Source organism: Micropterus dolomieu, linkage group LG07, assembly GCF_021292245.1.
Source record: "Micropterus dolomieu isolate WLL.071019.BEF.003 ecotype Adirondacks linkage group LG07, ASM2129224v1, whole genome shotgun sequence".
NCBI classification, from domain to species: domain Eukaryota; kingdom Metazoa; phylum Chordata; class Actinopteri; order Centrarchiformes; family Centrarchidae; genus Micropterus; species Micropterus dolomieu.
Window position 1 is genome coordinate 17,570,338 of NC_060156.1, and position 18,449 is coordinate 17,588,786.

The 18,449-nt window shown below is 39.1% G+C and overlaps 1 protein-coding gene across 1 annotated transcript; it reads right to left on the bottom strand.

Annotated features, from left to right (window-relative positions):
• Window positions 1–1,304: 1,304 nt before the first annotated feature.
• On the bottom strand, window positions 1,305–17,769 carry LOC123974095 (beta-galactoside alpha-2,6-sialyltransferase 2-like). The gene is made up of 5 exons (XM_046054532.1): window positions 17,748–17,769; window positions 16,760–16,857; window positions 15,559–15,660; window positions 11,975–12,149; window positions 1,305–5,307 (listed from the first exon to the last, which is right to left on the bottom strand). Exons 1-5 carry the CDS (start codon window positions 17,767–17,769, stop codon window positions 5,060–5,062), a joined length of 645 nt encoding a protein of 214 aa, XP_045910488.1. The 3' UTR covers window positions 1,305–5,059.
• Between the last annotated feature and the right edge of the window lie 680 nt (window positions 17,770–18,449).

The following is an 18,449-nucleotide window of genomic DNA, read 5'->3' on the forward strand; positions in this document are numbered from 1 at the left end:
CAAACAGCATAATCAGCTGAGTAATAATGAAACGTGTCAGGTTTAAAGGCTTCTGTGTGCAACTGTATGAATATGAGGGTGTTACTAGCCATGGTAGCCAGGCAGCCGGTCATCGAGTCACTGATGGCACTCATGTGGGCTCATGTGTTTGGGAAGTGGTATCAATGTATCACAGCACCATTTTGACATCAAATATCCAGTTCATGTAATACATCAATGGGACTGTCATAATGCTCAATTTATTTGCAAAGGCATGCAGCAACAGGCTCCCTCAACAACCCTGACTCTCAACAAACCAGTGGCGATCATCTGTTGTTGAAGCGAACAAGGGACAATATGATGACATTCCACCATTAAGCATTCATGTTACAAGAGAAAGGGTGGAATTATGTTCAACTTCCTCTTTGAATAGGAGTGCATTGGGCTTCTCCTGCATGAGTGAACTATCTCATGCTAATGAAGTTATCACATCCACGAGCAGACCTGAGCTTCAGCTGGCACTAGCCCAGTTAAATCCGCAAGTTAAAACATTTGGCTTAAAATGCGGGAGTCCCATATAAAGTTGTGAGAAAGCACTGGGCTCAGTGGGTTGTGTACTGTATTTGAATGCTTAAGTATATCACAATAATTGTCATTGCCTTCATCACATTTGTTATTGCATGATAGAGCAGTGAAAAGCATGGGACTAATGAATGCTATTCATTATTGATGGCCTTCACAGATGACAAATTCATTATAGCTTTTTTTGGCAATAGCTTGCTCAATCGGTGAGTACTGGATGTCAGAGCATCATTGAATTCACAAAACATGGATAGTTTACAATTTAGATTTTGTAAACATGTTATTTCTTTGTGAAGTTTTGAGAGGCAAGACTCCGCAAGTTGATTTTCACACTGCAGTGAAATGAAAGAATGACCAGCTGCCTAGAAAGTTAGAGATTAATCAAAGCTGTGGTGCTTTGACAAAATTCTTGATTTTGCTCTTGCTTCATCCACCCTCTCTGAATCTCATCCACAGGTGGGTAAGATCAGAAAGACAGCAGCCCGGAGGAGGGAGTACCACATACTGTTCATGGTTCTGACCACAGCGGCCTGCTACCTATTGTGCTGGATGCCTTACGGTGTCGTGGCAATGATGGCAACATTCGGCCCGCCCAACATCATTAGTCCTGTGGCCAGCGTTGTGCCCTCACTACTGGCTAAGAGCAGCACTGTCATTAACCCTCTCATCTACATACTTATGAATAAACAGGTGAGTGAGCAACGTGGGTGGTTGACTCATTTGAAAATGACAAGGACAATTTGACAGGTACAACAGCTTTATTTACACAGTAAAAAAAAGACAAATTACAACCAAAATCCTACAAATATCAATTCAAGTGTAATAAGAAGAGAATTTAATGACAAATTAAAGTCAAGAAGAACACCCTAAGGTTGTCGGGAGTGAAAACAGGATCTTCACTCTTATTAGGTTCAGTCATGGATGCTTCTTTTTCTCTTCCTCTTTTTAGGAATCCAACAGGAGGGAAATGTAAAAAAAAAAACTTAAATGTTGAACAATCCTTAAGAGGCAGTGTGGTGCAGCAATTCCCACAATACAGAGTAAAAACAAGACATGAAAAATAGGCCTTGAGAGTAAAGAGAGGAGGGAAAGAGGCAGACTGGGAAAGTAAAATAAATATGTCTTCAAACATGTTTTCTCATCTCACCCCTGGTCAACAATAACGTGTCGGCACAATGTCCTGTATTTAATTCTGGCAATAAAATTGTTGTCTTGAAGAGGATTAAACATTAAATTAAATTCCACCTTAAGCATTCCAGAGAAAAGCAATAGCGCCTTAAAGTCCTGCTATTACTCTGAGTTCTCATCCCGTGCTCAACCCAACCCTGCTAAGACATAAGAAAAAATGGAATTTGGCACTTAATCAAGTGCTCCCAGGGAACTACTAATAACTGCACCGCAGCTGGATGTGATTTTCCCTGTCCATAAGCATGCACTACAATCTGCAGAACACCAGCAAAAAAAAAAAAAAAATATATAGCACAATCGCCTCTCACAACATTAATGACAATGGTGTCTACTTGCAGCACAGTACAGCACAGACACTTTAAAGACTCTTAGCCCTGATCCTGATTTGCATGCTTTGTGCACTGTAAAGTAATCAAAAAGGTATTAAAATTTACATGTACAATGTTCAGGGTTTTTGCACCTTCAGTGTGTTACAATCACAAGCAATAAAACATTTTATAATTATCTAAAAACATGACAGCAGAGTTGAGAACCTGTATGATTTAAAATGAATAATGATATAATCTCCAAAGTTTTAGAAAACGCTTCCTTTCTTCTTCTTCTTCTTTTTTTTTTTAACCTTGATTGCAGTCCTCTAACAGTTGCTGACTTTACTGGGTTCCTTGTTCCAATAATCTTCTAATGACATGCCAAACAATCCACCTGGGTATCAAACCTCACTTTCTTTTTCATTCCAAGCTAAACACATCCATAGCATCTCAAAAACTGTGTAGTAGGGCTGGGCGATATAACTATACATATAATGTGAGACGATTTGTCAAATGTTAAGAGATATTTCTATACAATTTATACCGAGAGAGCTTGCAAATCAATGAGGACTACATTGTGGTAATATTAGATTTACAGAATTTTGCATCAATGTGATGAAGTACCTTTGTCATGTATGTAATTCACTGAATTATTCTTTCCCATCTGGTTATTTCAACTATACACACACTCAGTTGCCACCTTATTAGGACCACTTAGCTAAAAGTAATGCAGTCTAATGCAAGAGCAGTAAATCACAACTTCATAACGGTTAGAGTGGTCTGTTTTTGAGGTAACTGTTAGAGAGATGTTGATTCAACTGTATGATCATTTTGCTGGCTGCAGTGTGTGGTGCTGCATTCATCTAAGTTTCTAATATTTTGTCCACTACCATTTATTTGAATGAATTTATTGCAGGGCTTTAACAAAGTTTACCTAATAAACTGGCAACTGAGTGTAGATTCTCAACAGAATTTCGAGAAAATTTACTGTATCGCGAATATACGAGTTTTGCAATATAAAATCATAGCAAATTTGATCTATATCGCCCACCCCGACTCAAGTATTGAAAATGGGCACCAAATTCTTGGTCTGTTGCATGTTTCTTTCATTAGATCAGGTATTACCTGAGCTATAAAACATTTTTTGTTTTGTAAAAAAAAAAAAAAAAGAAAAAAAGAAAAAAAAAGGGTTTTAAAAAATGTATCATTTTGTTATCAGCACAGTGCATGTTTGCAATAGTACTGACACATTTTAGATGATACCCAGCCCTACTCAACAAGTAATGCTTAGCCCCAGATTTTTTTATTTTTATTTTTTTTAAACATACTACCACTACTAATACAGAGCCATCTAATTCAACAAAAAAAAGTTTTCACATCTTATACCACAACCAATGGCACAAGAACATTTCGTAGAATAGCACACGTACCAATAAACATCTGTCATATGACTGAATGTCAGCAGCAAAAATCACAACCGATCCTCCTCTAGACACTGAACAAAAACCTCCAGAGCTGCAGATGTGGCACTGACTGACTGTAAACATAAAAAAATCACCCTAGCTGGAGACAAAGCAAGTATGATGATTACCGGTTCAAATACCTTTATAATAGTCCCCCATCTTAGGGTATAGACCAACAAACCAGAGGATTCAGGAAATATTTATAGTTGGAAATAATAGTAGGAAATGAGCTTCATGCTGTTACATGACAAAGAAATAACCCTGCACATATGCAGACCATACTGCAATAGTGAGTTCAAGGGAGGATTTGGCCGTTACACGCAGTGGTAAAATTACATTCAATAAAGAGTAAGCTGACCGTTAAAAACAGGGTCTGATGAAGGCTGGGCTGAGAATCCCCTGATACGGCTCACTTTAGCAATATCAATTGCTCCACAACTCTCACGACAATTTTAACTCCACGTTACTGCAGTCCTGCCGCAGTATGTACTGCATGTACCTGAACAGTCACAAGGCAACCCGAGGGAAGTGTTCAGTCGACCACCAGGCACAGGGTTACGGCTGTTCTGAGCACCGGTTTGTTCTGAAGATCCATTTTGGCCCCATTTACTTTGATTTAATTACACCATCCGTAAAATAGTTTACTATAGGTAAGATGAATCCAAAAAGGACCACCGGTGCCTTCCTTCCTGTGGGCTCTTAAATGAGAGACAGGCTTCTTGACACTAAATGAGGAATCATTCTAAACATGTGAACAAGGTGCGACAAACTGGTGGTCGTGAGCTCACAAGTTGGCATGCACAGAAGAGTATCAAGCTTAACAACATCAGTTGTGTGAAATAAACTCCTCATGGCAACACAAAGCACAACTTCTGGTTTCACAAGAAGATAGAGGAATGTCGAACTGGAATGCCTGCTGCAAAGCGATGAAATGTACAGTAATGTGACTGCTGTGACAGCTCAATCGAAATGGTTTTTCACACCGCTGCTCTATGCGTTTGTGTGAATTTGTGTATATGCTGCATTTATGACATTCAGCGTGGATGACTTCTTTGCTTATTCACAACCCTTTTACCTAGTAAAAAACAAAATCCGAGATATCCACCGTTATAAACAGTGGCATTTCCTATAAGTGGAGAACCACCCATACTATTGAAAAACACAGAGTTTACAACACTGAAATACACCGAGTTATTGAAAATTCACTTGTCTACCTAAAAACATTGTTGCTACCCTAGTTAGCTCCATAGCTAACATGGCTCAGCTAAAGCAGAGAGAAATGTCTTTTCTATATCTTGGAGACTCTTCCTGCCAGTCTCTGGTCTAGTAAACCATATTAATGAAGACAAGTTATTTCAGAAGCCTCCATGTTAAGCCCTCCCTGGAGGGCTATGGCTTAGGTTCTTCATGGATCTAATTTGAAACATGTAAGCTCCAGCCTCCTTGTCTCCTGTGGCTTTATTGCACCTCTCCCTTAGTCAGCCAGAAACGGCCGCAGCGTGTGTGTATGTTCGGGCTCTGAGGGTCAGTCTTCATATCTCAAATGTCACAGTTGACGGTGCTGAAGCCTGGAATAGTGACCCGTCCCTTCCTTCTGAGGTCCCCCTCGGGTCCCACGTTGAGCCGCTGGATCAGGCTCTTCTCATACAGCAGGGGATGGTAAGCACCCAGTGTACAGGCAGCATCGTAATAACGCTCATGGTAGTGGCACAGGTCTGTCTGCCTCATGGAGGGGATGTACTCATATACATGCACCTTCTCGCACAGCGCCATCATCAGGAGGATGCCTGCAATGGCGCGAGAGAGAGAGAGAGAGAGAGATTCATTCAGATATTCTTATTTAAAAATGTATTCTAAATTACTTTAAAGGTTCAGTGTGTACGTTTTAGTGGCATCTAGTGGTGACGGTTGCAAATTGCAACCAGTGGCTCACAGTGCATTCACATGCTCCTTGGTTGGTCCCATTTGCTGTGTTGTGAAGTCATTTTTCCGACACGAGTGTGTGTTCATGTGCCCTTAAGCATAGACAGTGTATTACTGGACAAAGCCACCCCGCTGATTTGAATGGAGAGCAGTGAAGCCAGTTTTGGACCAATAAAATACTACTACAGGGCTACTTCCTGTTGGCACCAGCGTCTACTGCGCATGATCGCGCAGCATAACCATGGTTTAATTTTGGGAAATGCGCTGTTTTGTTTTCTTGGCGAGATGAGAAGGTCAAAAACATTCTCATATCCGCCTTCGAAGCTACAGCCAGCAGCTGGATAGCGTAGACTGAAAACAGGGGGAAACTACTAGCCTGACTCTGTCCAAAGGTAACAAAATCCACCTCCCAGCAACTCTAAAAAGCTCACTAAATAACATGTTGTATCATCTCTGTTTAACATATAAAACTCAAGTGTAAAAACAAGTAGCAGTTTAACGAGGGGTTAGGGCAAAACTATTTCTAGGGCACAGTGATTTCTGGTTGCCGGGCAACATCATCTAGTCTTTAGAAATTAATGAGCTTCAGAGGTACTGGTAGGCTGGTGCTGGTTACCTTCAGCAAGAGCCATGCTGGCTTTTCCCCCGTAAGCTAAGAGGCTGCTGACTGTAGCATTGTATTTGACAGACAGATATGAATTACCACAGAACAAACTAGCAATAATCTTACAGCCTGAACAGGAATCTGTAGCCTGCTCCCAGACTTCTACATTGCTGTCCATATCTGTGCATCGATTCAAACTTGTCTGATGTGGTGACCATTGACGCCCATTTTCCCCAATTAGAAAAACAGTCAATCTATCAATTCAATTTGCATTATTGGCATTAACTTCAGAAGAACAATATTGCCAGAGCTTCAAGGATATTCATCCATCCATCCATCGTCAACCGCTTATCCTGTTCACAGGGTCACGGGGGGCTGGAGCCAATCCCAGCTGACATTTTTTCTGAGCTGATCCTGGTCTATTTTAAGGTACTGCATTGGCTACACACTTTTCCCCCCGCAATTTACGTCAATTAATTTAGCACGGTACGATCTTGCAAAGTATAAATTTGTTTTTCAGCTAACTGTACATGCACATACCTTACTGTGAGGAAATTTTCCATAGGGAGCTCTATGTGGATAGAGGGTAAGGTATGGGCCATACACGTTACACATCTTTCTGTGTGTGTGTGTGTGTGTGTGTGTGTGTGTGTGTGTGTGTGTGTGTGTGTGTGTGTGTGTGTGTGTGTGTGTGTGTGTGTGTGTGAGCTGGTAAGATTAGGAATGAGTCGTCGTCTAAGCAGCCTTGGAAAGGAGATATGGTGTACTGTCTTACAATTTACAGACTGACTGTATGCACTTAGAATGCAATACATGTAACCTCAAACAGGACTTGGTTAATGCATTGGAGTCTAACATCCAGTAGGGGGGCTACACATATTTAGGTTAGTAGAGAATGACCTTGTATGCAATACATCTAGACTCTGTGGCACAGCAAAGGGATACATATTGTGGTCTTCAGATTTGGTTTGGTACTACCACTGTGTTTTCACTCCGTACTGCTGTTGGCAGTTTCCCTGGCTGGGCTTCAATAAATACTTCTGCTTAAGACATCCTGAAACCTTCCTTAAGAGTTGACTAGCTCACAAGAATTTCCTTCACACTTAACACTCCTCATACAGGGTAGTATTAACTGATACTAATATGCACTCTCAGTTGGGGAAATCTGAATAGGTGTGGTCGTAAAAAAGTAATCCAATGCACGTGCTCCTTTGGGAAAAGCATTTATCATAAAATTTCTACACAGTGTCACAAATCGAGCACTGCATTTAAAGGCTAACTTCTGAACCTGGACCCAAAGCCACCAGACTCCATTAATGAAAATAGTAATTTTACCTTGCAGAACACAGGAGATTCTGGTCAGTTTCTTTGTGTTATTGTCTGACTTTGTTGTTTTTGTTTGTGTTATTGTGCGACATTTGTGTTTTAAAGGGTTAAAAACACCAAAGTCACGCAATAACACAAACTAACCTTAAAGACAGTTGTAGACCAGGGAGGTAAAATTACTATTTTTGTCAAGGGACTCTAGTGACTTTGACAAAAGCAATATAGTCTCAAGCTAAACACAAAGAATTTTACTTTTTTTTTTAAAAAAAAGGTCCTTTTCATTATGTTGTCAGACAGTCAACTATCTCACCCTGTCATTGGTACAAACAAGCACTTTAGTAGACGTACTGTGACATCGTGCAAAGATTATGTTGTAGCCCTGTCTCGCTGCTGCCGACTGCAGCACGCTTGCTCAAAACACGACCAATTTTAAAAATTGTCTCAATTTGTCACACAGACACAAAAACATAGGAAATACGGTCCAGGTTAAAAAATATAAAAGTTACTCTTCAGCTGTGCTGAAAAAAAAGCATGGTGCACAGCAAAACGCTCCTTTAGATAAAGAAATAAATACATAATATATGAAGACAGTAAGTTTGCCTGCCTCAGCATGCGCAGTCTGGTATCTGTCATACACTGAGATGTTGGCAACACGAAGAGCAGTCAGCTCCCACATGCATTACCTTTTGTCGTTTTTCACTCAACCTTGCTTTGTAGACTGCTGCCGATTTCTGTTTATCATTTTCACTGTGATGATTGTTATTCTGCTCGCAACCTCCTCCTCCTTTGCTGCTCTCCACCACAATCACAATCACCTCAAATAATCAACCAAATCCTTCCTACACAATATGTAAGCGTAAGTGTTGAATTACTTTACTGTACAGCCTTTTCTCTATAATATGTTTGTAAGCCACTTGGCTTTGTATTGTTTTCTTAAGATCCAGAAGTTTGACCGTCTACATTGTCCTTTTTTGACCTTATTTTCTCAGAATTAAACATACCAATTAATTGTAAATACAATCTCATCAGCTGCATTAGACCAGTTTATGGTAAGTTTTATTAGCCTTTACAACACAGACCTACAAAACCAACAGAAACATGTTTTTTCATTAAAATGGCAGTCAAGACATGTTTCTACTAATAAATTTCACTTCATTTGCACAATTTGAAGAATTTTCTACTTATTTTACACTGCTTTCTACAAATGTACAATTATATAGACAATCACAATCAGCACAATAGTGCTAAAACGATGGCCAAGTAGGCTAAGCATCAAAAAGTGTGCAAGCAATGGCTTGAGTTGTACAGCAATCATGACTCATTCCCTCGCAGTATTCAGGAAACACAGAGCAAGCACTTAAATTTCAAAGAGTAGCTCCCAGACCTTTCCAACTAAAGTGCTGAATGACCTCAAAGTTCAAACTACCCACTAGTGTTAGACGCCACCTTCTCTGCCAGCACAAAAATTCATTACAGAACCATTTCCTCCACTCAAGCAGCACTAATGTACCTGTTGACTGTGAGGACATGAAAGTGCACTAAAGCATGATTTCTTATGATACTCTGAACAGACCGTACAGAGAGTCTCTCTGAGAGCATGAAACTAAGGTCAATCCACCTGAGGATTCCAGGAATTCTCCATTTGAGCTGGTATGTTGCGCAATCCATTATCTTTCCCTCCATCTTTTTCTCAGTTCTACAGGTGTTTCCTGATTCTGTTTCACTGTGATCACTGGTCAGCGGAGAATGGCAACATCTCAATGCCCTCCAAGACCACGGTAATCCAGCTGAACCGTAGAGTCCACAACAACACAGTGGCCTGCACCGCCCAGATCTCCACTGATGCTCTCAACCAGTGCTGCAGCACCCCAGCCACGAGGCACACAACTCTCCCCCCCACCGGGGTCACAACCTGAGCCTGGATATTCTCAACATAACCAGACAGGAAACACAGTCATGATGTAGCAGCTCAATGTGAACTAAAGTAAATGTAGTTTATGTGTGACCTTGCGTGTGCAGAAAGGAGTCTTTTTTTTGTGCAGTAGAAGTGTTTAAGAAACACTACATGGCCAAAGGTCTACGGACTCCTGAACGTTACACCCATGTGTGATTGGTGAGCATTTAAACACTTTTCTGGTTTCAGGCTTTCCAGAAGGTTTTGGAACCTGCTAGCAAGCAATTTCTCTCCTTCGGCCACAATGTGGGGTCTCCCTTAACTGGAAATGAGGAGCACAAAAATACACAACATGAGGAGATCTACTTTTGGCCATGTAGTGTGTACTTAACCCTTGTTTTATATGTGCTATATGTATATTTATATGTACAGGAAATGTTATCATCTACAAAGCACATTATCTTAATCCATCTATCTTAATTACATTGGAATCAGGTTGAAATAGTTTTTTTTAGAAAACTGTCTCATATTACATGTTATTTGTTGGCTGAATTCCTTTTTAAAATTTAGGCTCTTTTCTACAAAACTAAATCCTGGTGCCTCTTTTCTGTTGCTGTTCAGTCAGTTTGTCATTGTGCTGCTGTAAACGTTAAAGCTAGTCAGTCATATATTTGTGCTTCATCTATCAGTGTCTAAGTGGATCGATATATTCTGTATTTTCCTCCTCTTTGAGCATCTGCGCTGCTCTGACTGTAAATGTTGCAGAATCTAACAAATCCTATCTTAAATTTAAATTTCAACTTGTATATAATAATAATAATAATAATAATTAATTTTGGTCTGCATGGTAGGCATTTATTTTTATTCATTTCTGTGTTAGTGATCCTTTTTGATATAGTTACTTATGGTATTGCATGATTTTCGCATGCTGCTTTATAAATTAAATTTCACATTTATCACAAATCATGGACAGACAAAGAGTTACTTACACCTGCATTAAATTAAAGAGCTCAACCCCCATCTAGGAGTAACTGGTCTAACTAGGAGCCGCATTGAGTTGTGGTGATTACACCCCTGACAAGTTAAGAGAAGGGGAGCTCATGGAATGGAATACGGGATGCCAAATGGCTCATATTTCACCTGCTTTTACCCATTTTATTGTACTTATTGTTGGTTTTAATTAAATATCATTGCTGAGGAAGAGAATCATTGCATTGTCATGTTTCAAAAGAGGCTAAAGGTTCTTGCGAAAATCGTATGAAAACAAAATAAACAGGAAAAAAAGTAAATTTTCTAAAAGTGTTATGTGAGGCTCGGATACGATATGATATTACTGTCAATGGATTTCTTACCCTTTTCTAAAGATCATCATCATGAACAGCTGCACCTGTCTTTCTTTTAAGTGATGCTGAAGAAATGCTGAGATTTGAACTTGGACAACAATTAATTCATGAGATGGTTGAAAACATGCACGTGACATGATGTTATAAAACGGCGTGCAACTGTGCATCCATCATTTTTTGTTCATACTGAAAAGGATGAATTACTCACTATGTAAGATTTATTTTTATAAAGAATGTAGCATATCACCATTAACTGCACATCTATTTATATGTAACATCATTTAAAATGTGACACTAATCTTCAAGTCAAATGATGTGTTTTGGTAGACAAAGCTCAATTTGTGATAGTGCCAGAATTCACTCCTCTTTTGGAAAGAAGAAAAAACCCTCCCTGGCGTCTGTACCAACAGTGCATCTCCTCCCTCGTACAGCCATAATGATTGCTTTTCTTAAAGACAAAAATTACATAGCAACCTCTATTTAATACGTAGCCATGTCACCTGAAAAGAAGGAGTAATTCACACCCACTTGCATTTTTTCTTTTTCATTTCCTCCGAAAGAAAAAAATCTAGCATTGGCGGGTGAATGTACATTTGCACTCCTTTATAACTCAGATATGGGTGAGATAGAAGCTAATTATTTTGATTAAGCAGATTATGCAATTAACAATAAAAAAAGATGGTCTCACATATATATTAATTACGTTTGTGCTTGATTAAAGACTCTGCAAGGAACATGCTTACAATTTAATTATTCAAGATGCAGTCAGTGACACCTTACGATTCAATAGGTTTTTTTGTTTGTTGCCACTTTTATTTAAGAACAAGTGAAAGGAGGAATACAGAAACTAAAACTCAAAGGCTTACTTCGCTTGTTGTGTCTTCAGCATCAAACATACTGACAACCTAGCATTGCTCCAAGACAATGAACAGTGATTCCAGAGGACATTCAATATCAGCAGTGAAAATATCACTAGATACTGAGTATCGACCATAAGAACAATTTTCTGTCGCTCAAAGGAAAACAAATCTTGCCATAATTGTATTTTTATGAACTACGGCTGTATGAGGGAAAAGCATAATTAAGTGTCTGAAAATTAGAGAAGGAAGAAACAGACATGAAGGGCATACGGACATGCTGGAGTGCTTATTGTTGTTACATCCCCGCCAACCCCTGCACAGATATGCAGGCTGGTAATGTCACTGCGAAGATAAGAATTTAATATCTTAGCGTGCGTGTCTTTGCATCTATATGTGCTCCAGGAGGAGGCGAGGAAATGTACCGATAAAGAGTACAGAGGCAGCTGCATACACTGCATGCATACCAGCTTAATATATCCATGTACAGTACGTGTGTGTACTTGCCTATGAAGCCAGATGAGGGAGGATTAGGCTGGATATTCTCATGAGTGTTGCTCTGAATCACATCCCAAAGTCGCCACACATAGCTGGGGTGAAGGATGTAGAAGGGCTGGTCAGGATGGAGCTTGCGGTGCTCCACGTACGGACCAAAAAGGTTGTAGTCCGGAGTATCATACCACTGACAAAGAAAGGAGTTACGGGGTTACAGTTTCAAATGGCAAGATCAATATGTTTGTCAGGTTTAGATCCCTCTCCACATCACCTTCACAACACATTGCCACAAAGGCTGTGGGAATGGGGTGTGCGCCCACTTAAAAATGTGTTTTGCTTCTCATTACGTCACTTTGATGTTTGCCCGTCACTGTGCAGAATTATGTATTTGCAGAGTTTGACACTAGAAGTCTGTCCATTCATCTGCTGCAGGAGGGAAAGTTACTCTGTGCTCACCTAAAATCTATGTATAAGGTAGGTAGGTACATAAGATGTGTACGTACAAGAAATTCTGACATCATAAATCGTTCGGAAACTAATCATGGTTCAGTGCAACTGCAAAGTGTGATGTAAAAACCTGAAAACGCCCAGTTTAGGGACATTTCAGTAAAGTAGGAGACATCTTTTGTCCAGGAGATATTGGCAAAGTCATACTTTGGATTTTTTTTTCCCCCCAAAAGAGGGAGTAGGAGCAGATGTAATTTTAAGAAATGTATTTTTTTGTTGAAATACCATTTCCAAAACCAATTATTATTCAAAGCAGATTATTTTATACATCTTAAAACATGGGGATCTTTCAGATATTTTTAAGTGGTTGGTGTGTTAAATGATGTTTATATGGGGCCTACATGTAAATACAAATGTAGTATAATTATGTGCTTATTCAGGCATTTTGTTATCTAGACAGTCGCTTGCTGGGACACAACAAAAGGTTCACTGTGATGACACAGTCCTCACATTGGCAAAGTAAATGTAAAGAGAAAAAAAGGGGTTAAAAATGCAAGCTAGAAATGGTGTTTTAATTGACAGAAAACACTCCTGCTACTCTCCCTCTGATTCTGAAAAACATCTTTCTTTCATCTTTATAAAGAAGTGCTACTCTTCAGATCTATCCTCAGACCTGACTGAGCAAGCATGCTTTCATCAGAAAAAAACAAAACAACAGTCAAGATGTGCATTGTCTTTGAGAACTTCCTGTCAGTAACCGATATGTAGAATGTTCCTTTTTGCAAAGGTTAAGTATTGAAAACACATGACAGACGGACAGACAGACAGACGCAGGATGCTATTATGGCTACTGAATATGAACATATCTTGAAGTGACTTCTCTTCAAAGAGAGCCATAAAAAGCCTCCAGTCTAGGTAGAACATTTCTCACCACCACTTTAGGCTGTGTGGTTGTGCAGTACATGTGGCTCTGCCCTACATGTGGTTCAGTTTATTTGTTCAGTTGGGAGTAATGTTTTATTTAAACTTTTCTCTTGTTTTTTGTGTTACACTGTGAGATAAATAATGTGGAATATACATGGTATGCATTAGAAAAAATATAGAACTAAATGCAATATACCAAAACAACCAACATTGTTTTGGTATATTGCATTAACTGCGTTTTAGTTCGTTGTAATTACCACATATCATTTTGTTTGACTTATTATGCAAGAGGGAGTCCATCAAAATATTTAGGAAAGATTGTATCAGCGTGACGGAGCATCGTTTTGTTTAACATGTCAGTCTGATGTGAGAACCTGACTGTGGCAAATAAATAACAAGTAGGCTACAATTGCAGAAGCAGCTGCTCTAAACAGAGAAGCTCTGTCTATCATTAATGACACTGAACACCACGTCTATTATGAATTTGCGAAAACCGCGATGATGTTCAAGAAGGGCATAATGAACACTTTTACTGTGTTGTGTCCACCGTCTTTATAATCAAGTTTATTTTATTCTATAGCTCTGTCTTGTTCAGTACAATGGATCAAACTACATGCACAATGATGTAATCAGTGTGTCACTTGGAAATGAAGGTCAGTTGAAGAAACACGGCATCGTATAATTTATCTTTCTTATACAGTACAGACTGTTGTCACAGCAGAGCAGCTTTTTTATAAAGCAAAGAGAGCCTGATGAAGTGCTGGGCTTTTCCACAGATCCCTAATAACTGACTCAAATTATGACTAAAAATTAAGCACCAATTACCTACAATACGTTATGATACCAAATACATACATCATGCACTATATACTCCACTATGATTAATTTAGTACACTTTCCTCATATAATATGTTAGATCACAATTATCAGAAAACTGTGGGAAATGGCCATTACAATTTCACATAACACTAGAGGAGGTATTCAAATTGCTTGTTTTATCTGACCAGCAATACAATATTCAGATTACTATCATAGAAAACAAAGAAAAGCACGAAGTTTGAGATCCTGGAAGAATGCTGCCGTTAATTTTCTGTCAGTCAACTATTTGATTAATTGATGAATTGTTTCATGCCCAGAAATGCAACCTGTAAACAGTATACTGTACTGAAATTGACTAGATATTTATTTGAAATATAAAACACATATTTTCCGTTTCCCTTTATTGAAATAACAAATGCTGTCAGCAACAGTAAAACATACATTTTCATTTGGGTACTTTTTAATCATTTGGCCAATAAACACAAACTAATGGGATGGTGACGATATGAAAATTGGAAGTAAAGCTTCCAGAGACTGACCATGAGGCACCACAGGCTGTAAGAGACAGTTCACTACAATCAGTATTTTGTTGGCATTTACTCAGGATACTTACTGGCATTAGTTGTAGGAAAAATAGGTAACTGGATTGTATAGAACAGGTCAGGTGTCAGTAAAGCACACCATGTCCTTTATAAAAATCCCATCACTGTCTTTCAGAGAGCCTTACCTTTACTTTTTTGTGTCCCTTTTAGCTGTGGTAAAGAAGCTGCCTTTTGTTTCTTAAATTAGCTGCTTCAGTAATGCAAAATAAAAGATTCACCTCCACCTAGCAGCATTACTTTGTGTGAGCACCCTGGAAAATGTTAGTGTAGCCTTGTCACATCATTCAATGACAACTATTGCTCCCTACAGAGAACTAAAGGTTAAACCCTGAAAACTAGTCACTGTTCATTTGGAAGGACATGGGTTGTGTTATTAGCCTGTGAAAACAAAAGATGCATGTAGCATGCAAATCAATTTTAATAGCAAAGTATGTTTCTTAGGTTATTAACCTGAACACTTTAGCTCTCACAGAAGTCTAGGATCGTATTGATTGTGGCAGCAGACAATTCCCTGAATGTCAATTATAAAAAGGTAACACAAAGAAGAAAGGGTGAAGAGAGGAGGTCACAATAAAAACATGCTTTCGGAAACATGTGCTAACATGAATTTCTATGCATATTTCTGGCTACATGTACATAATTAGATCTATTAATGTTTTCTGTCCATTCATTGTGGATTCATTGAAACTGTTTAATTGTCTTTTAAAGTCAACAGAGGTAACAACAGTGGCAGGCTACAGACAGCTTAATGAATTGGTTATATGGTTCCTGTGAGCAAAAGGACAATTGATACAAAAAACCTACCTCTTGTAAGTCGACAGTGTAAGGTGCAGGGTCCCAGGCCACCAGAGTGATATTCTTGTAGATTGAGCTTGTGTTGAATCGATGCTGAGGATTGGCCAAAATCTGTAAAGGTAAATAATGCAGTGGAAAATTAAAACAAAATTGTATGCATTTGATCCTCAAGCCAAACAGTGCATTAGCAATTACTTTACCAATCTGAATCAGTGCATCAAAGCCAAAATCACTTTAAAGAATTAGTTCAACATTTGAGGGAAATGCGCTTCCCACTGCCTGCATCACTCAATTAGCTTAGGTTAGCATAAAGACTGGAAACAGGGGAAACGGCTAGCTTGGCTCACCAATAAACACAGGCTAACCGTTTCCCCTGTTTCCAGAGCTGAGGAGAACTTTGGACTCAGGTGATAATTATTTCTGGCTTTGTCACTACAAGCAACACCTTTCACATTACACAATAATTTCATCAGTTGTAAACACAAAAATATCAATTTGACCACCTGCAACAGAATTAATTTAACAACGATAGTTCAGCTTTGGGCTGACAGATGAGACATTTTCCTAGTTTTGTGTATTAAAACAGAAGGTCATTTACTGTCTTTGAAGAGTCTGATCTCCAACACAACAACTATGACCTCGAGCAATTTTCTATTTGCAGGAGGTGCGATATTTGTTAAGGCATGATGTGTCAAAATAGGATTTGTAAATGAAGCATCGTCATGCTGCTGAGATGTCTTGGCCTACACATCATATTACACGGACTTAAGAAAAAATTGCAAATCATATGGTAATTGCAATATCAGTCATGATAATTGCACTTAAGATATTTTTTTCAAAACCATTCAGCCCTAATTCTTAAGCTCTGATTTTAGTTCTTGTCTAGATCAAGCTCTGATCTAGTTCTAGACTGCACTACAAGTATCATTAAGGTTAGAAACAAACTATCCTCAAATAAGCATATTTGTTCTAAAGCATATTATATATTAGAGAGAATCCTATAATACTAACCAGCCATCAATAACACAACATTCACTGCATGTATTTAATAAAAAATAAATAAAAATAAGGGGGGTTCGAAGTGATAACTCATTTCAATTTTCATCATGCACCACTCCACGTGTTATATATTTGTTTCAGTGCGAGTGACACAGCTCTCAGAAGATATACATCTATTAATGATTCACTATACAAGGACAGACTCACTCACCTGTGAGTTGATGATGCGGATAGTGGTTTTGCTCCCCACGTCTCTCTCGTACCGCTCTGTAGGTGCAGCGTTGAACCGCAAAACTGCATCATGAGTATCTGAAAAAGCAAACCACAGAGCAAGCTACTTGAAGCAGGTAATGAACGGATCTTGAGGCAACCACTAATTAAGACAACACACAGGAATATATTAAAACTAAAGCTGGGTGTGTTTTTCTTTAAATATTATTCCAATAAGATAAGAGTTCAGTATGATACACAAACATTTACAGTAAATGTTAATTGAAATCAAGCAATATATTTTTGGTATTTGAAGTTTGACATCCAACCACAGAGTTCTTCAGATAAATGCAAACTAGGACAAACAGAGATGTCTTGATGTTGTCAACACTGTCCTTCAGAATTGCTAGTCTTATTTCCTGGAGACAACTTCGAAAAGAAAAACTACATAAAAGGGACAATGTAGCTCACTGAGAATGACTTCCAACTCATGTACACACAACATAATTTTGTAGACAGTTACATCAATTGCCCACGACCATCAAAGCGTTTCTGGCAGAAGTCACTTTTACAACACAGTGACAGCACTGACATAAATGATCACACTGACTGTTAACGTCTGGCAGCTTCACAGACGTCTCCAAAGTGCTCTCTAGTGGTCAGCTGTTGTAACTGATGCAGCACCACTAATGTAAAGAGCTTTATTAGAAAGATATTCGTTTCACTCATTCTGTCCACCTTTTGCTTTGTCCATATAGTGTCCTTCATAGTTTACACACAAACACGAAATCCTCAGCTTGATGGATGATTGTAGTAATAATTAGAAACATGTAATGTCTGCCTGTCAGCAAATCGATCCGTCAGTTCCACAAAGCCTCCTCCTGCATTGACCTGACAACAGAATGGATGATCGTCCAGCCTATGATGCGATACTCCTTAATCACTGCCACCAGTCCACTGTTACAGCACTGACTCACAACACAACCTACTGCACACACTCAGGGATGGCATGTCTGTTCCCTCCAGAGCTACTAGACACCCAGTGTTTCCCCTATATGCATTCAGAAGTGGCGGTGCGCCGCTGCTGAATCACGACCGCCACTACTAAAATTTCCCACGATCTTTAAACTATGCGCTACAAATATTTTCACTCGCACACTGTGCGAGCACGGCAGCACTCAATGCTCTGCTCACTTCCTCTCCTCTTTCTATGTAGAACATACATGACAGATGGTGTTCAATCTCCCAGTCAACAATAATTCAATGACTTTTCAATAAGAGCAGCGTAAGTCTGAATCAGGAGGTGTGTAGCGAGTGTTTGATTGTCCGAGCGGCAGAAAGTGACGGTGAACGCGAATGGCGGAAAATATTCTGGCAGTAAATGTACGGTGTCTGTTACACCTGCTGGAAAAGTGAAGCCGGTTAGCGCTAAGTTAGCTAACATCTCCCCTCCCCTTCAGACTGCGCAGCTGAGCAGGAAAGCTTCTACAGCAGCTACATAGCTGCTATGTAACTTAACATTAGCTCAATTTATATAAAGTAACTGGAAGCTGTATTTTATTACTGCCTACTTGTCCAATGTTGAGAACATCAGGTACAAACTTGGACTAAACTGACACAGCCTGCAGCTCTGTCCTGTACAGACTGATTCAATTATTTTTCATGGAGGAGCTGAGGTTAGTAAAGCTAAT